The 20,942-nt window shown below is 33.7% G+C and overlaps 1 protein-coding gene across 1 annotated transcript in view; it reads right to left on the bottom strand.

Annotated features, from left to right (window-relative positions):
- Positions 1–2,418: 2,418 nt before the first annotated feature.
- Positions 2,419–20,942, bottom strand: part of SLC12A2 (solute carrier family 12 member 2) — a 124,925-nt gene continuing 106,401 nt past the window's right edge. Inside the window, exons 20-27 of the mRNA XM_036740957.1 lie at positions 19,500–19,628; positions 16,676–16,723; positions 15,247–15,369; positions 14,994–15,105; positions 11,945–12,031; positions 6,965–7,100; positions 6,663–6,730; positions 2,419–5,269 (exon numbers count right to left, since the gene is read on the bottom strand). Of these exons, the coding sequence (XP_036596852.1) occupies positions 5,134–5,269; positions 6,663–6,730; positions 6,965–7,100; positions 11,945–12,031; positions 14,994–15,105; positions 15,247–15,369; positions 16,676–16,723; positions 19,500–19,628 (839 nt within the window). The 3' untranslated portion in view covers positions 2,419–5,133. The remainder of the gene's footprint in view (positions 5,270–6,662; positions 6,731–6,964; positions 7,101–11,944; positions 12,032–14,993; positions 15,106–15,246; positions 15,370–16,675; positions 16,724–19,499; positions 19,629–20,942) is intronic.

Below are 20,942 nucleotides of genomic sequence, written 5' to 3'. Positions count from 1 at the left end.
TAAAGTACAGGTCTGACTATGGCTTCCTGTCAGCTCCAGGATCAAATTAAGTTTCTGTTTGGCATTCAAAGCTCTTCACAATCTAGCCCCTTCCTACCTTTCCAGTCTTCGTAAACTTTACCCCCATGTACTGTGACACAGTGACACTGACCTTTTCATTCCTCCCACAAGATTCCATTTCCCAACTCCATTCATTTTCACTGGCTTGCCCCTTATACTTGGACTGCTCTCCCTTCTCATCACCTCCTGGCTTCCTTGGCTTCCCTTAAATCCCACCTTCGACAGGAAGACTTTCCCGATCCCCCTTAATTCTAGTGTCTCGCATCTGTTATTGCAAATGTATACCACGTATAGGTTGTTTCTATGTGTAGTGGTTTGCAATCTATCTCTCCAGACTACGAATTCCTTAAGGGCAGTCAGGCATTTAATGTCTGTGGACTGAGTTTACCGTATTTTTATCGGTGTGTGTGTGTGTGTGTGTGTGTGTATGTGATTTCGAAAAGCTTTCAAAATTAAGCTGAAATATTATTTTATCCTACAAACAGGAAGCCACAGAGGCTTTGTTGAATCTTTAAATCAGAACCAACTAGGTTCAAGTCCCAATTTTGACATGTATTGACAAGTATGGTCTAAGTGCGACTTTCAAGTCTATTACATAGCAGCAAATTCACTGGTTTGCATGTGTTGTTGCAGGTTCCTCAGGGAGAGTTCCCATTGCAAAAAAAAAAAATCACAAGTTTGAGAAATTTTTTGAAGTTTCAGAGGAACTGAATTAATTAAAAAGTATTGGAAGATCAATCCATGGACAATGAGGTGAGGGGGCACTATGAGAAATGAGATAAATTAGAGAAGTAGGTCTAACTGGTAACCTGAACTGGGTAAGGAATTATTTTTTCCTCATCAGAATATATATCCCCATCAATACAGCTTTTTTTAATTCAGTTTTTTTCTGGGACCCCACAGAGAGGAAAAAGGAATTTAGAGAAATGTCTAACCAAGAACCAAACATTTTAAACAGTAAGAGAAGACTGTTAGCTGATGGGCCAGGAAGTGTTGCGGGTTAAAGGTGGTAAGGGGTGTCTCAGACATGGAGAAAGGTTACAGGGAGTGAAACCCAGTCATTAAGGCACATTGCATTTAATAGAATTAGATCCAGATGTTAGCCTAAGCCAAGGGGAAAAAAGAAAAATCAAGCTTTATAGTATCGGTGAGACTCACCTTGGCAACTGAACTAGTACATTTGCTTTATTTAATCCAACCAAAAAGAACAGAACCAAGTCAGGGGTGAGACCTTTAGAAGAATGCAGACCATACAAAGGTCAGCCCATAGATTCTCATCAAGTGAGATAGTACTTATAAAAAAGCACTTAGCACAGTGATTAGCACATAGTAGGTACTATATAAATGCTTATTCCCTTCCTTTTCCTTTCTGGTGAGGCCAGATATTTAACTCTTCTGGATGAGGCCAAGAAACATCAACCTTGCCAACCAAAAACTACCTCAATTCCAAAGTCAGAGTTTGGTTCCAGACAGAATTGGGCCACATTGGTTCTGGGGAAAAGAACTAGATAGCATTCAGCACAATGTCTGGCACATACTAAGTACTGAATAAATGTTTGCTGACTAAAGAAGAATGAATTAGTGACTAGGAGGAACTAAGAACAGTTGAGGTTAAGTTTCCACTAAATCATAAAAAAAATTAGGTAGCATTTATATTGCACTTGAAAATTTGCAAAGCACTTTACATGTTAACTCACTGAATCCTAGGACTTTAAAACACCTTTTATAACACTTTAATTTTATAATGTTTTTGCCACAGTGAATTGAATATTATTTTGAAACATGTTCTGATGGGATTTAACTTGCAGCACCAAGGTTTCCTGAATAAACTGGCACTCAAAATTGTTAGATGAACTGAAGCGAAATGTTACACTCCGCTATGTGCTATCTAAAAGGTGGCTGGGGAGCAGGGAAGCATCAGGTTCAGTTCAGGGCATATAAACTAAATTTAGTTAATGTCCTTAAAAGCAAGGAACATGACCCCTCCGGGTCTGTTTCCTCACCTGTAAAATGAGGAGGCTTAATCTATAAGATCTCAATGCTAACAGTTTAAGATTTAGCACAGTTTACTCATAAAATATTAATGTCATTCCTCCTATGGCTCAGGTGACATGTTTATCAGTAAAGGAAAGCAATTCATAACTTTATTAACACAAACTGTGTGCTGCTTATAAGGATTTGGCTAATTTATGGTCATTTAAAAAAACTATTCCATTTTAAACAATCATGATCAGTGAAGTAATCTTACCAAAATGAGGTTGGTGATGCTATCATTTTAGATATTTAAAAAGCACAAAGACAGAGAACAGTATTTATGAAACAAATAGTAGACCAATTGTGTTTTTTTTTTTTATCGGATTCACTTCCTTTATTGCAGTAATCTTTACACAAAGTTGGAACTGCAATATTCAGTGTTAAAACATTAGAAAAGCATTCATGTGACAGTTATGGGTTTATCAAAATATTACAATTTCAAACTTAGCTGATAATTATCCATCAAAGCACAATTATTTAAGTTATTTCCTCATTTTCTTTAAATATGTAATGTCATAAAAGCATAAAAGAATTTATGTAAAAGGAAACCTAAAATACAAATATGAAATGTAACAAATAAATAATTGATTTTATCAGCTACTGTTATTTGTCAACTTAAGAGCTATTTAAGCTTAAACCCCCATAAATTTTTGTCTACAGAAATAAGGAACTGCCAAATGCCAACGCACAACTGCTTATTTCAAGTCATCACCAATGATTAGAACTAAAAAAATTTGGCATCAAAACAATCAAAATTCAGTATAAACAAAATAGAATAACTTCATCACTAGCTATTATCTGTTTCTAACAACAAACTGCTGAAATTTATTGGAGAGCTACAATAACTTTGAACCTTGTTGACCTGGTATCTAGTGTTAAAGTAAAGAATCCGTAAGTGAAAAGCATCTTACATTATTTCATTGACTACAATTCCCTTCCCCAACCCGAGTATGCATATTTAAATATACTTTTTACACATGTATGAATACACACACTTCATTTGGTTCCTGTGGTACAGATTGTAAGTGATGGTTTCCTGAATGGGCAAAACTCTTAAAATAAGTGTACCTGTGCACGTTTCACGATAGCAGCACTAAGTCCATGCCCTGCTGTCCATCTGGTTAAAGGAAAAAAAATTCAAGCATGGTAATAATTCCATGCTTATTGAGTAATTTTACATTCCTACTATTCTTCCCCACAATTACTGCAAATCCTGTAATAAATGCAATAAAGTTGTGAGTTATGAGTTAGGAAAACAAAATATTGCAATTTTACTAATATTTTACATTTAAAAATTACCAGGTCCATTCTGAAACTAATTTACTTTGTTTTCATGCAGCAAAAGTCAAATAAAACTGCAATTTTGAAAGAAGAAAAAATTCAAAGATCTGGAGAACTAGAAACAAAATATTTTTTAAACTATTTTTAAACTCATAAATAACTGGACTGAATAGCAATGTGGATGAGTTATAGAACATTCCACTATTGTCATTTGTAGTTACAACGTATTTTACAAATGACTAAAACTTTGTTCATTAAAACCATATGATAACTTACTTTGATCTTATGTTTAACAAAATCATTAGCTAACGAATTTTGATCACTGAACACTGCTGAACAACCAGCAATATGGCCTAGTAACATGTAGTTTGTTGTATATGTGTATATAAAATATATAATGCATACATATAAAATATATATACCATATATATGATGTGTGTGTGTGTGTGTGTGTGTGTGTGTGTGTGTGTGTGTGTAAAACTCTTGAAATGTTTTTAGGCAATCTTTTCTTGAATACAAAAGAATGAAAAAATTCACATTAATAATTTGTATAGAAAGCTTTCAGTGATAATACTTAACATGTTATCACTACTATATACTGGTAGACTATGATGTCAAAACAAATGTTCAAAAAGCACAACCTGGCAGTTTTTAATATGGACTTTACATATTAAGAATGGATTAAATTTAAATGTTCAAACCTGAGTATATTAAGACTAAGTGGATTTGATGAATGAATTAGCCTAAAAACATTTCACTAAGTAACCAGTGGTCCATTTAACCATTTTGATGATAAACTAAAGAAACTGTATGATTTTAAAAGGATGGTAGAATGCCACATAGTGTTTACTGAAATACTCTGTAAGATGGAATCACTTCACCCAAATTTCCTACAGGAAACTAAGTTCTTACCGCAAAATCACTCAGATTAGAAGGACAAACATGGACAGGCCCTCTCTAATAATTTAAAATTATGTGTCTTTTAGGCTGTAGAATGGAATATGGTTTTCAATATGTCATATAAAACTACTGAAAATAAATCTTTTGACATTCCCTATGTTAACTGAAAATTATGACATTAATAATATAAAGCTTCATAAAAGCTAGAACAACTCTTTTCTTAAGGTTTACATTTTATACATGCATACTTCAATGGATTAAACTTTGGGGACATTCTGATTCTTGTTTTTCATCTCAAAATGACAAGACCTGCCCTAATTCTTACCCCATTAACATCTAACAGAGACCATAAAAAATAAGTACAGTAATAGAAAACATACAGTACTAAAAAACTAATTAATTGCTCAATGGAAGACAGAAAAGCAGCATTCATTTTAAGGTGGAAGAGACTAGAAACCAACTTACATTTGAGCTACAGTCTTAGTTGAAGGCAAAGTTTGATATTCTATATAAATTTATAAAAGAGGGTATATATGGATGAAATTTGGTTAATCTCAGAAGGCACCTCAAGGCTAAAAGGCTTTTATAAATCTATATTTCTTTCACCAATTGAAAATAAAAACACACTTTTATTGCTATTCAAGTAGCAAAGAAAAATCTTATGTCCAACAATAAGGAATAAAACTGAAGTCTCCACAACCATGCAAATGGAGTGACTTCCCCGTGTGCTTTCAAATCAGTGAAATTATGGAAGAAAAGTCACTATTCTGCCACCACATTGCAGTCTCATAGAAGATTTCAAGTCCCTTTCCTAGGGACTGCAGTGCCATTTCCCTAGGACTGTCCATGATGTGGTGTTTAGGAATAGAAGGTAAGGACACTCTGATGATTTCCCCGGACAAGAAGGACGGGTGGCAAGTCTCTAGATAAAACTTCTAACCAGGCCATGTAGAGGGCACTAGACACGCCCCCTTTTCGTGCAACCGGGAGACTCCTAAGAATAAGAAAAATAAACAGTGCATAATTTTAAAAAATGTTAATGTTATTAAAACAGGAAAATATTTAACCAAAAGTAGACAGAAATTCAAGAAAAACTTACCAACTACTTCATTCTATCGCATCAACAACAACCTTACCATTGTAATTGTTTTCAAGTTGGGCCAGAGGAAGACAATAACATTCTTTTCCCATAATGATGCACAATTTTACATGGCGTGTAAACACATCACTGTATGTTTCCTCTCTCAGAAAGGAATCATTAAAAAAAAGGGTACTTCTATTTCAAACAGGCAAAGAAACATACATCTTACTCATCTACTAAAATTAAGGCAAAAAAAGGGACACAGTGCAGAGATAATCTTAATTTGCATCTCCACAGTCTCTGCATTATCTCTAAAATGTGGGAGTTGGACTCTATCTTCCACTGACTACTGACAATAGCTGTTGAGACAAACTATTTGAACAAGTTTAACTTAGAGACAACTTTTTCATTAAAATACTCATCTTGCGGTATTTGGTAAAAGAAAAGCTCTGCTTCAATTCACTAATGCTTTTGCTTTTTTTCTTTTATATTTAATTTTTCCTTTGTGTGTTTGAACAACAAAAGCTCTAACTCAATTAGAGAGAAAGAAGTGGAAATGCAGTTAGAGTGAAAATGGGCTAACCCCTGCTCTTGGCAAACGAAAACAAGTGACAAATTACCAGATTTGAGTTCGGCCTCTTAATTTCTATCAGTAGAGAGGGAAGGAGCAACTAAACAAAGGGTTTGTTGGCTACATTCATAGGTCTTGTTCAGTTATGTCCAACTCTTCATGATCCCATTTGGGGTTTTCTTAGCAAAGATACTGGAGTGGTTTGCCATTTCCTTCTCCACCTAATTTTACAGATGAGGAAACTAAGGCAAACATAGTGAAGTGACTTGCCTAGGGTCACAGGGCTAATAAGTGCCTAAGGCTAAATTTGAACTCAGGAAGATGAGTCTTCCTGACTCTAGACGGGGCACTTTATTCACTGTGCCACCTAACCGCTCCCATACATAGGTCTAGAAACCAGCAAAACTTGAAGACTTCAGAGATAAGGGATATCACAAACTGAAGGTTGTTTCCAATAAGCAATGAAATGTCCAAAAGGTACCCCTAAGCAGGAAAAATATAGCAAGGAATTTGGCTAAATGGCATTCGATTTACAGGTGCTCATATTTAAAATGAGAGAAGGAAAGCTAAACTGATTCAACACCCTATTTGATGGTAAAAAAGTTTTTTTTAATTAAAATTAAGCAGAAGATATCTATTTTTCACTACTATAAAAGTCAGTATATGTCTTTAAAAGGCAGTCTTTAGGTAACAGTTTACCAGAAAAAGTCTATCAAACAATGGTATTTTACTTACATGACAATAATATTAGCTGTACTCGAGTGCTCCTTTAATAACTCGTTTAATCTTATCTGGCGGTATGTCTAAAAGACAAAGGAAAAAAGCTAGTCCCAATTTAGAAAATCAGCCTCTATCGTGGTTAATAATTCTAGAAATGGCAAAGAAAACTAAAATGTAAGAGAATAAATAAAGGATCACTAATAAAGATTGCGCAAGACAGAAAAAATCCTTTAGCAATTTGTCTGTGGAGACTGATTTTAAAAAAATACATATTTTAAAACACATGGTAGGACTATGTAAAGGAAGAGAAAGAATACCTTTGTTTTATAAAGTTCAAGCTCATTATCTGTGATTCTCCAAGGTTCATCTTCTTTCATTTTATCTGCAATATCTTGTTCTTTATCATCTTCATGAAGCCTGAATGGCTCAATCATTTCTTCAAAAGCCATGATACTTCAAAGAAACAGACAGCATTTGAAATCAGTTATCGTTTTCAATGTTTCTACATGGCAAAAAAAATTTCTAAATACTTTTTCATAATTCTTCACAAAATCCTGTTTTGATGTTCTATCTTAGGGAAACTCCGTCCCAATGGCTGGGCACTCACGGGGCTGAGGTGGCAGTGGATTCTTCTCTGCCAATCTTCTATTGGCCTGGCAATGTGTGACAACCCTGACCATCTCCTCCCCAAACATGGGCACAGACTGGACTTTCTGGGGGATGGATTGCCCCCTCTTATGTTATTTATAATTATGCCTGCGATGCACCATCCTTTGTGTCACTTCTTCCACTCCCCACCAAGTGACTGTCCTTTGCATTGCTGCTTCTTACCCCTAATTAATTTTGCCCCCAGGTAAAAGAATTTTGTGACTTTTTATGGCCTAGAGGGGGCTCTAGCTATATTAGTGGAGTTCAAACTCTAGCAGGTCCTATCATACTAGAAGGGCTCGGAATATAGTTGTACTAAGACTGTCTGCTTTCTAAGGACCAGAGTAACTAAATGCAGTGGCTCATCACTAGAAGACTGGGCACCGGGTGATAAGTTTTTAGCCACATCCCCCTGAAACAACAAAAAATTACAAAATGTCTCTGAGTCCTGTGCTGTCCTTTTCAGCTTCCCAAATGATGCTGGCACAGTGATAGAAAAGGGCAGAGCATGCTAGGAATCACATGGTGTTTTAACCCCTTATAAATATTAATATATTATTCAAACTCTACATGTGAGATACTTGTCCAGTGACCAAAGAGTGACTATATTATTGGAGGAATCGAATTATATAAAATTTTAAATTCTTGCTGTAAGTGAAAGAAGAAGACAAAAGAAAGTTTCATTAGATAGAAACATGGCTCACAGGTTTTCCTTGGAGAGACAAATAAGGAGCTTGCAGTTTATTTTATTGTGCATTCAAAGGCAATAATGATTTCATGGGACACTGGTCAACTCTAATAGAAGGTAGCACCGCCTCTCCCCAATGTCTTAGTATTTATTCTCAATACACATATGTATGGACATGCTGCTGCTCTAACTTTGGTTCCCATTCTGTTGCATCTAGAGCAAGGGTTCTCAATCATTTTTTAAAAAAATAATTTTAGTGTTCTAGTGAAGCCTAGGAACTTCCAAAGATGTTTTTAAATAACTGAGGGAAGAATAATATGCTTATTTACTAGAAAAGAACTGAAAGGGGAAAAGATGATTAAGATGGCAATACTGGTTAAGATAAATTTGGTAGAATGAGATTAGGAAAAAAAGTTGGAAAACAGAAATGAATATTAACAGAAATAAAGGTTTATGGTAGGGTGGTTACAAATAACAGCTGGATTGTGAAGAATGCATCTTTGTAACCACGTCACATAGCTTATTATATATTTGAATTGACTAGCTAGAAAGGAAAGCATTTATTTAGAGATGTTGGTAAAGAGGTACATTCATCAACCAATCAATGTTCTTTCATATTCACAGCTTTTTCTTTCAATCCACTGCCTGTGCAAAACTGGCATGGTGCTTTATTCACAGTAATTTGATAAATGTTGAATATTTGTTGAACTCTTTGTAGTGAAATGATCATCTCAGAAAAATGTAATCATCCTTCCTGTCATTTCCTACTATTTTTATGTGGGGAAAAGCAATTAACAATTTTTTTTTCATGAGAATTTTTTTCCTTTATTGGAATATCTTTGAAATGCTTAAAGCGCTTAAACTTTATAAGTATTTACTAGGCTGTTAGATTATTTTGTGACACTGTTACCTAATTTCTCTTCATAGAGGCTGTCCTAATAGTACAAATTACAAATATTTAAATTATACTAGAAAGAGTATGAATGAAATTTATAGGTGAAATAGTATACATGATTACTTGATAGGAAAATGAAAGAATTTTTGACAATGATTCTTTGTTCTGTATATTTTCTGTGACTTTATTGGGCACCAAGGTAGTTACCTTTTCCCTGCAGCTCAGAGAATATTAGAGTTGGCTACCCACTGAAGGGTGAGTGACTTTCCCAGGGTTATGCAGACAATATGTTAGTCAAAACTTGAACTTAGATCTTCCCTGGCTTTGAAACCAGCACTCTAACCACTACACTGCTTCCTTTGTACGAAAGTGACTTCAAAATCCAGGGCAGTAGCTCTGGAACCAGAAGACCCAGGGTCAAATTCCACCTATGACAATTATTACTTGTCCGGAGGTATAAAATGATAGAGGATGAGGAGAGGGTCTCTGAGGTCACTTTCAGCTCTAAATCTATGCTCTTATGAGTCTGTGACAGCGTATCAGTTCTTTGAGAACAGGGTTTGCTTGCTTCCTTCTTTCTTGTATTTGTATCCCTGATGCCTGCCACATATCAGGGTCTTGATAAATGCTTGCTGGCTGACAAATTAATATCAGTTCCTTGAGGGCAGAAAATGTTTGGTTTCTGAATTTCAATATTTAACAAACATTTATGAACTACCTAACATGTGCTGGCCACTGTACCAACTGCTACTTGTATTGCCATGCCTTGCACAAGCAGATGCTGAATTAAACATTTAATTTGTAGAATCTTGTTTTATAGGACTCAAACACGTGCAGAAAGACAGTGATGAAATAAGTACAGTTCATACACCAACATCTCTTGCAGAAGATGAGGAAATCAAGGAATTCTACAGCGAATCTGGTTAAGACTGTCTAAATCAAGTAGACATACTTTAAACTTGGTAACTTCAATGCAAAGGTGGGCAAGGAAAAGAATAACCAAAAATATGGCTCAGGTCTAAGAATCAAAAGTTGCCACGGATGCACAGGAGACTCGTGCTCATAGAAGTAGAAATATTTAAGAAGAGAGTCTTGTAGGCAATAGACATGATGAGAATCAAATAAACATCACAGAAAATGAGTGACTGCTTACTCAGGTGGGAACAATTTCTAAATTAGCTGTCTGTATAATTAGGCTACTGATTTGTCATAGAAAATGATTTTTAAAAATGAATGAAATCAGAAAAATAAACACGAGACATGGTGGTTATTTGAGTGGCTATCAACACCAACTATTACTATTTCTAAGGAAGTAATCGATGTAAATCAACAGCCACAACGAGGAGGCCAAAAAAGCCTAGGAACCACAGCAGCCAAAAACAAAAAACAAAAAAAAAAACAAAAAAAAAACCAAAACCCCAAACCAAACCAACCCAACCACTGGATCTTGCTAAGTGGAGAGATAAGGCAGTCCTAGAATACCAATCTATGAAGACCTAAAGGTACAGATATGGTAGCAGAGAAAGAGAGTCACTGTATTTCCCCTTTCTTGACAAGAGTAATACTATTTTAGAATAACCTCCATTTTCAATGTTAAAGGAGTTAACTCCAGCCCCTCTTCAGTTCTTATGCAAGGCTGACCAAAAGGAGTCCGTATTATCTTGCATTCTCAGGCCAACATCAGACTAGCAGATTAGATATTCTCTGTATCCCTTGCCTCCCCTGAAATACAAGAAGTTGCTCCCAAGGCCATGAGAATAATTATGTGTTTTCTGTATACAAGTACCTGTGGGAAATTGTTTAAACTTCTCTATGTGTCAACTGTTACTCCTTCTTGCAATGATTTGTGACAATATGTGAAATAAAACCTTTTATTGACTTGTATTCTAAACTGTAATAAAATGGGTTATCTTGCCACAACAGAAGTTATCAAAAAAACCAAAGGAGAGGCACATGGTAGATGTGAATAGACTATGTGGCATATAAGCAATCTATGACTAGCTAAGGAAGTAGGAGAGTTATTTACCAAGAGCAAGGGGCAAAAGGACAACTCATTTACTCCACTGGCATCCACACAATATCAAGAAATCTCAAGGAAATCTTGCTTCCTTCTTTCTTGTATTTGTATCTCCAGACAAAAAGATTTAGGGGATGCCATGGTCAAGAGTAGCACAGGAAGGGGTAGGTACGTGGCGCAATGGATGAAGCACTGGCCCCGGAGTCAGGAGGACCTGAATTCAAATCCAGCCTCAGACACTGAATAGTTGTGTGACCCTAAGCAAGTCACTTAACCCCGTTGCGCCCCACCGCCCCACCCCAAGGAGCACAAGATGAGAAAAGTGAGCATCCACACTGATGATCTCTCTCTCTCTCACTCACACACACGCACGCACGCACACACACAGGCTATATAATTGACACAAGACGATATATACTTCATGAAGTCAGATAACTAATTACAGAAATAATAATAGTCTTGTACAGTTTCAAAAGAAAACCTGAACAAATATTTCAATTTTATAACATCTCTATGAAAATAAAGAAGAGCCCACATTTTCAAGGAGAGGTAGAAAAAGGAAAAAGATAATTCTGAATAAAATTTGATTTTACGGAGTAATTCTGAGTGCCTTTAAGCAAATATTTGTATGCTCTTGAGTTGAATTAAATTTTTATGAATCTTAACGTATTTTAAAACAATCTTCTTGTGACATAAGAGAAAGGACAGTGAAGATATCACAGTATTATCTTTCACAAGGAGCCAAATTACTTTTCTGTATAAATCATCAACAGAGATGTCATAAGATCAGTTGGAGTAGAAGAGACCTTAGAGACCATTTCAACCAAATCTTCATCCCTCTCACTGTATGTACAAGATAAGGAAACTGAAGCCCCAGGGAAGGTAGTTAAGCAACACGATTATAAACCCAATTTCTCTGACTCTAAATCCAGTACTTCTCCCATTTTTAGAAAAATATTTAGGTTCTAAATGGAATATTCTCCCCATGAATTCATCTGAGTAACACATTTGTGACCTACTCCATTCAAGAAGACATTTATGTAACTTACTTTTCTTTCTTAGGCTTTGTGTTAATGTCTCCTAGGACCATGATGTCCGAGAAGTCTATCCGGAATTTGCTAAGTAAAGTTGCCATCCTACAACAGAGACACAAAGTTGTAGATTTAAGGATTTCAGAACTGTTTCAATTCTCATATTAAGGCTATTGATCTGAAAAACAAGTACTGAGTCTTTCTAAATTTATTTAATAGAACCTTATAGTACATGCTTCAGTTCTCTGAGGGTAGGGCATTTTATTTCTACTTCCTTTTGTCTGCTCAAGCAGCATGGACTGCTCTCCAAATTACTGTGTCCAAGGGCACAAGGGCTGTTTTGTTTCTTAAATAACTTTTAAAAATTATGGACTTGATCTCAACAAACACGAACATTTCCACATATAAAGAGAAAAGGAAAAGAGGTTGCATATGAAACTGTGCCTCTCTTATATACAGTTTGTTTTTATTTAAAGGTCTATATTTAATTTATCATGGAAATATTAACATTACCCTTCTTGTCTGCATCCCTGCTGAACTTCTGCTCTTTTTGATACATTTTAAAAAGATTTCATTGACAATATGACTGGAGTTCTGATCTCAAAGCTAGTTTTTTAAAACATTATAGTTACTGGAGAAGTTATTCTAGTTCTTCTCCTATTCACTGAGCATCAGTTCACACAAGTCTTTCCTGGTTTCTCACAATCTATTCCTTTCATCATTTCTTACAGCACAATAATATTGTATACCATAATTTGTTCAGCCAAACCCAACTTATTTCCAGTTCTTTGTTAGAACAAAAAGGGCTGGTATAAATATTTTTATACAAGTAGATCTTTATTTCATTTATTTTAGACATATACCAGGTAGTTGTATCATTGGGTCAAAAGGTGCAGTTTACTGACTTCTTGGCCATACTTCCAAATTGCTTCCCAGAAAGGTTGGTCCAATTTACAGTTTCCACCTATAAAGCAGTAATTATGTGTGTACTCCCAAAGATCCTCCAAGAACTGTCTTTTTTTTTTTTGGCCTTTTCTAATCTAATGGGAATAAGGAGGAACCATAGTTATTTTAATAATAATCATAATTATTTTAATTTTTATTTCTCTTATGAATTGAAGCATTTTTATTTTGTTTACATTTTTCTGGTGACCTTTTATCTGCTGGAGAATGGTTCTTGTTTGTTTATACATATTGTCTATATTTTACACATTAGACTTTCATCCAAAAAATTTGCTACAAAGCTTCTGTTCACTGTTTCCCTTTTAATTCTATGCTTTCGTTTTTAATGAAAACTTTTAAGTTATCAAAATTATGTATCTTTTATGATCCAACCTCTCTATCCTGTATTTGGCCAAGAACTCACTATGTTTTTCATATTTGAGATTCTCAACACTTTCAATCTGTCCATTAAGGCTAATTTCTCTCTTTCCAATTTTCCTAAAAGTTTTTGTTGAATAGTGACTATTTTCTGCAGTATTTGGCATTCTTGCCATAAACTACGTTCAACTGCTCTTGGGTTTCTGTGTACCCTACTTGTTATTGACTTCTTGACTATAAGAAGTACCAAGAAATTTTGAAGATTATTGCTTTGAAGCATATTTTGAGAACTAGTGCTGCAAGACTCCCTTTGTTCCTACTTAAAAAAATGAGTTCCCTTAGTTTCCCAGTTCTTTGATCCTCCAGATGAATTTTTATCACTTTTTCTAGTTCCATAAAGCAATCTACTTGGTGGCATGGTATGTACGATACTGAATCAGTAAATTAATCCTGTTGGTCTTTTTATTATTTTATGCAGCCCATTCATGAGCAATTAAACACTCTTCAATCAATTATGATTTCCTTTATATCTACAGAGTTTTATAACTGTATTCATATGATTACTGTCTTAGTAAGTGGATTCCCAGATATTTTATTTAATTATATTGAATGGACCAATTTAAAAAAATTGCTTTTTACTGGGTTTTTGTTGGTAATATATAGAAAGGTGATAATTTTGTGGGTTAATTTTATATCCTGTTTCTTTGATGAAGGTAATAATTATTTCAATTAATGTTTTAGTGGAATCTACAGTTCTCTAAGACTAAGTAACCAACAATCATCTGCAAATAAGATAATTTTCCCTCCTTTTTGACTACGCTAATTTCTTCTTTCTTGTCTTATTGAGATTGGATTATATCAATATCAAACAAATGTTCCCAATCTTTACCACTGATCTTATTGGAAAGGGTTCTAGTGTTTGAACCATTACAAATGATGCTAGCTCTCAGTTATAGAAACTATTTACCACATTAAGGCCAATCCCTTTATTTCCAAGCCTTTTAATGTTTTGAACATAATGGATACTGTATTATTTCAAAGCTTTTTTCTAATCTACTCACAGAATCATATTGTTATCTGTGTGAAGGTGCCATATATACCAAGAATTATGTATATTTCTTTCTAATCTCATTCAGATCTACCTGTTTCTAAATACTCTAAAATTCTACTGATATGGAAAAACACAGAAGCTGGCTATGGCATGAGTTTCTAGTCCTGGAACTGAGTCTGGAGATAGGACATAGGACAACATGGCTATTGACAGATACTGATAAAGTAAATGTATTTTCTAGAAGTCCTATCTCATTTCAACCAGTGTTTAACTAGTTTTGATAGGTCCTAAATCTTAATCAAAATATAAATACAAATTAAATATTTATGTGTATGTATCTCTACCTCTCTATATGAACTGTATATATATACACACACACACACACACACATATATATACACACATACACACACACACATATAGTTGACTAAATTATAGAGAAAGAGATACACACACATACACACATTATATGCCCAAATTTGGTTAAGATAAATTCATCAATTTTTCCTCCAGATTTAAAATATTTAAATTACAGTGCTAAAATCAGTATCAAGTTTAAAGCATAATGTTAATTTGAAATGAGAGTTTTCCGAATTTTCTCTCTGTAGTTTTTATCCTACATATATCTGCAAGGTAAATCCTAACAGTGACACACCACTGAATAAGCAAAATTCATTTTCATTTAGAGTAACTTACGCTCTCCGATCGTGATCTATTCTGTTTATTTTTCCACCAATAAATACTCTGATCTTACAGTCTTTCCACTTTTTCTTAGTAGTCAGAAGATAAGGTATCAATAAGGTCAAACCTGATTAAATCATAAAATACAATAAGTCATTAAGTATGTTCAACTCTATGTATAGATTTACTTTTAATAATTCATTCTGTGCCAATTACTGAAAACATTTTTAGTTAAATCCATCAATAAAGAAAGTAGAAGCAACCTCACCTCCATCATCAAAAAGCCACCAGACATCAATAGTATTTTTGCCTTGTTTTTTCTGAAATTGTGTACTAGCTTCAAGAAGTCTTTGGTCAGCTACATTTAATGGGGCAACAGGGCCTTTAGGTTCTAAAGGATGGAAACAGGCACACGTAAGAAAAAAAAACTTAAGCTTCCTTTATTTATCATCTTCCTTACCATTTCCTCACTTTTGTGCAAAAATTTGTATTGCTTCTTCCAGTGTGTCAATCATAATAAATGTAGTTTCTTATAGAACAACTTCAAACATTTTAAATTAGTTTTAACTAAAACCAGACATTTTTAGTGTTCTGAAAGCACCAACAAAATGTAAATTTTTTTTTAACTGGCCCAGAAATTTCTGACCATGATTCTTGAAAAACTGTTTAATCTTTTTGGTCTAGTTGGATAATCTGAGGTCTATAAATCATATTGGCCTGTCAAAGGACTTGATACTTACAAGAACATTCTTTTAAAATTTATACTGTAAATTGAAGATCTAAATGGAACCATCTATGAAAAAATAATTTACAGTCTAAACTACCCCTGAGAAGCATTCTACTATTGTCTGCCTTGGCATTTGATATCTTTAAATTTGGGGTGGGGAAGAGGTTTGGATAGGGATCCCACAACCTGCTATTATAGTGTGTAGGCCAATTAGTTAAGAAAGAACCACTTACAACATGGTTGAAATGAACTATGTACCAGAGGTGAATAACTACATGCTCCAGGATCTTTGAACCAAAACAAAGAAAAAATGAGCTCTGAGAGTAGGTTAATAACTTTACTCATGAAAATACTACCACGTTTTATAAAGCAGAAATCCACAGGAGGAAATCTGGTCACCAATATAGAATTACTGTTATTTAAATCATAACATCTACCACAAAATGTTATGGCATGTATGCAGAGTACAAAATTATTCATGATGAAATAATATGGCTACCAAACCATACTCCTCCAAACTCTCTCACCTCTACCCTCTAATTCAATAATGATTATGTATCTCCCAAGGCTCAGCAGAACTATGAAAAATATGAAAAATATTATAAAAGTTAAAGTTTTATTACAAAAAAGATTTAGATGGATGCAACTTATGGTCATGAATAAAACTCTTCAATTTTTACTCCTAATGATCTAACACATGGGCCAAAACAAAAACATTCAATCGCTAAAGTCTCAACTTTTAGGATCTGAACACTTCCAATAACATGTTATTTTATAATTTTGTTTATATGATTTCATTTAGCCATGTGGAACTGCTTTATGTAGTTGGAATAATCAGTGATCATTTCTCTAATCTGTAATTCCAAATAACTGTATTACAACTTCACCATGGAGATAAAGACTTTTAAAAAATTTGGCATTAACAGCATGGAAAAAAATGGATTGAAACAAAAAGATGGAAAATGCCTGCCTTTTTTCAACAGTGGTTGTGTTGGAGTCTTGCCATCCTCTTCCTCATCTAGATTTTGTTTAAAAAATACAAAATAGAGGTTAATTTCCTTTGTATTATTAATGAAATAATGAAAATTAACAACATATACTTAAACAAAACATAGTATGAAACTAGTCCGTGAGAAAATAAGTCAAGATTGAAGAACCATTTTTTTTTGTACTGAGGGGTTAAGATTTAAAAGCAGAGGTATATCAGGGACAGCAACTTTAAGAATGCTGAAATAAGAAACTCCTTAAATTTGTCCCTGCAAAAATGCCAAAAGTTTGCATTGGGCTTAAAAAATCTCCTAACTAAAATTGGCAGAAGAGATAATGTTATACTGTAGAATTTAGCTACAGCAAAACTCTTGAAACTAAATACATGTGTAAGTAAATCACATAATTACAAATGTGCTATTACTGTACATACTACTCGGCAGGGGAATATTTGTAATACCATATAAACCCCTAAATATGATATAAAGAAATAATTGGGAAGCTGAAAAGGATGGGATATGATTTTTCAAATAGCTTTTTTTTCTTTATAAATGAGTGTAAAATTCTTTCAAGTATAATAATTTTTAATAAATCAAATATTTAAATTTAAATGAATCAAAAATTTAAATTCCAATTACATATTTTAAACTTGCATTTCTTTAGTAAACAGAAATGATTTTAAGTTAAGCTTGTCATAGGTTGTTGTTTGGGAAAACTTACCTAAGCAGCAGAAGCAAAACCTTCAACTATATATAAGAACAACTGCATTTTAAATATATCTGACTGAATATTCTAAACTTCATAAATTGAAATAAAGGTTATTTCATTAACTTAATACTTACAGAAGTAGGTATACTACTTTTTTAAATCACTGACCACATAGATAAAATATTAGGACTCTCATAGATAGTTAGTGGCTCAGGTATATACTTTCATATTAGCAGAGGAAAACACACAAACTGAGCCTTTAAAGATTATGATCAAAGGAAGCTTGATGTTTACGATTAGAATTGAGGTATACCTAATAAATATCAAATTGCTAGATTATAAAATTGAAAAGTGAACGGCCTATTGCTAAAGGATTTTGCAGAATGACTAGAAAAGGCATTTTATGCACAAGAAAAACGCCAGTATTAAATAGAAATGAATGGAACTTATTTTGGCATCAAAGAAAAAAATACATGTATTTTGGCAAGAGAAAATGTGACTAGAAGTCCTGCAGAAAAGAACAAAGTAAAGAGTATCTAAGTGAAATATAAGGAGAAGAATAAATTAACCAAAAAATGAATAGGTTGTGAGCAAAGAACCAAAGGGAAGATGACAATCTAAATTAAGAGGGAAATTTAATACTTTTTTTTAAATGAGGAAAAATGTTGATTAGCATGAAGAGAAGAAAAAGCTAACAATTAAAATTTCAATGGAAGATTAATAGAGATGGAGAAGAAGAAATATCAGCCATGAGTAATGCGGAGAATAGGTGGTGAAATAATATGTTAGGGTTTGGAATTTGGAAGGAAAGTGATTATTAATAGGGATGAAAAGTAAGGGAACATATATGACATAGACAGATGATATACAAAGAACTCTCATGTTTAGCTTAGTTAAGCTGGCAGCATGACAGATGGAGATACTAGGATTGAGTAGAGGTGGAAGAGTCAGGGTGGAGAGTCAGATTTGGAAGTCTTTCATAGCTTTTTCATCCTTGAAAATGAAAACAGAAAGCATAAATTTGTGGAATTAGTTATCTAAAACTTTCCTGTAATGCAGAAAAACTGTAAAAATGCTTACCAGTCAGTTCTTCCTACTGGTTAGGAAAGGAAAACAGGTATATGTGTAGATACAATACCACAGTACAGGGTAATACTTAGTAGTTAAATATGTCAGTGCTAAGGGTCAAAGTCAGAGCTGCTTTTTGGAAAGCATTTCTGGGGGCTGGGGGGGCTCATTACCAGTATAGGGAACAGCTGAGTTAGAACCTTTAGTCACCGATGGCAGACTCGTGTTTTATCTGCAACCTACAGTTTGTAGGGACATGCCTAGGGCACTGAGAAGTTAAGTGACCTGACTAGAGTTATATAGCTGGTATGTATCACAAGAGTCTTAACTCTAAGGTGGCATTTCATTCACTACACTAATACTCTTCTCTAGATATACTGTAATATTCATTTTTGAAGATTCTATAAAGACCATTTTAAAAATTTCTCATTCCACAAATTAAAAACAACACAAGAACTTTTTAATTTGATAAAACTTAAATAGCAAGTCAATTAAGAATCATCAGTGCCATACATACAGAAATAATAAAATAATACTAGTGCTTAAAAGGGACAGTAACACCCTAACCACCACATTCTCAACTTGGAAAACTAAACATTTAAGAGGTTCAGTGACTTTCCCAAAGGCACAACATAGCAGAGCTGTAATTAGAATCCAAGACATGTGATTCATAAGTTCAGTGTTCAACTCTGACCTTCTTCAACTGTCTTCCAATTTAATTTAATTTAAATGCTGCATATTATATTAGCTTAAGTATTTGCAGTTTTATGGGGTGGTTCCTATATACCTAGAATAATTCTTAAAGGCAACTTAACAACTGGAATTTAAAGTATAAAATGGAAGATTGATGGAATATGGTCTAATTTCAATAAAACAGCCTCCATATTGGGCAAAGGTTACTACATTAGATAGTATACTGGTCATAAATAACAAATTATTATGAACACTTTTCCCTGGAGAAATTTAAAATGAAGCAGACATGAAAGTCATCCATAATTACCCTTAACAGTGAATAGAATTTGAGAAATTACCTTTATGTACAACAGGACTTTTCTCATCAGATGGTTTAGAAGTGTCAGTATCAGTCTTTCTGCCATATTCTACACTTAGTACGACATCCTTAGAACCTGGAGATTTTTCCTGAGATGACAGTAACTCTTCTGGGAACACACAAAAAGCCCCCCGCAAAAAGTTAGACTAATTAGGAATCTCACTTCATGGGTCAAAGTAAGTTTCATTTTTTAGGTCTACTTAAATGATAGATACTTTAGTGAACTTAAAGATGTAATTTTGATAAATTTCTTTACATTCTAAAATATGGGTTAGATACCTACTTTGTAGTAATAGGATTCCTTGAAAATATAAACTCATGCCATAAATTTATGAGCAAGTTTATACATGTGAAAAACTTAAAATATATGTCTCTACAGATTTTCTTTGTGACAAAATGCTTGCTAGACTGTACAAAGATGGAGACTGTCTCGTTTAAACCGCATCACTACTCAGGTCTCATATAGTAGGCACTTGGTATTTATTTGACTTGATTATAGTATAGTGTGTGTTGGTATCAGTTCAACTGTAAGGTGAAGGCCCCATAATGAAGCTCTAAATTCACCATCCTTTATTTCTTGAGTGAAAAGACATAGTGATTAGATTCTAATGTTGTTATAATCCAGCAATCTTTCGATTTAATCAAAAGTGACCAAGTATTTCAACTTATTGAAATATTTATACTACTCAGAACCCATAGACAAATTAATGAAACTTTGAACATAATGCAACTCATTTTGCTTAAATGAAGAGAAAAAATTATATTTTATCTTTTAATATTTAATAATGATAATACTGTCAACATTTTTTATACTTGTTATAAATATAACATTTCAAAGTTAACACTAAGTGATAAACTGATTAAACTTCAATCAACACAATGTCCTAGAGGACGGTAAGAGATAATTATGAAGAACATATGCAGTATTTTGCCAAGCCAATTTATAAAGCAAAAATTCACTTTTCATTGTGTATTTTAAAAGTGTTTACTATATACATTTAAAAAATGATAATAAAGTACAGACTTTCTGGATTTAATGGTATTTGAATGGGAGAAAAGAGAAAGAAAAGATGGCAGAAAAAATATCTTAAATTGGGGCTACAGAAGCATACATTTAGAGCTGGAAGGGACCTGAAGAGTATAATTCCATTCATTTTACAAAGTAATAAACTGAGGACCAGAGAGGATAAGTGACTTGCTGAAGGTCACGCAGAAAGTAAGCAGCAGAGTTGTGATTTGAACCCAGGTCTCTTCTCATTTGACTCCAAATCCAGCATAATTTCTATTATTAATTAAGAAACATCTGGTATTGCCAAGTATCTATAATTCCATTGTTTTATTTAACTTTAATTTCTTGTGTATATGTGACTTTTCTGTGTTTTGAAGGGTGTATTAAACATTTAAAGCTATTTAGAAACTTTGA

The sequence above is a fragment of the Trichosurus vulpecula genome, chromosome 1 (genome assembly GCF_011100635.1).
Source record: "Trichosurus vulpecula isolate mTriVul1 chromosome 1, mTriVul1.pri, whole genome shotgun sequence".
NCBI lineage: Eukaryota > Metazoa > Chordata > Mammalia > Diprotodontia > Phalangeridae > Trichosurus > Trichosurus vulpecula.
The sequence above is the reverse complement of the archived record's forward strand: the minus strand, read 5'-3'. Positions and strand labels throughout refer to the sequence as shown.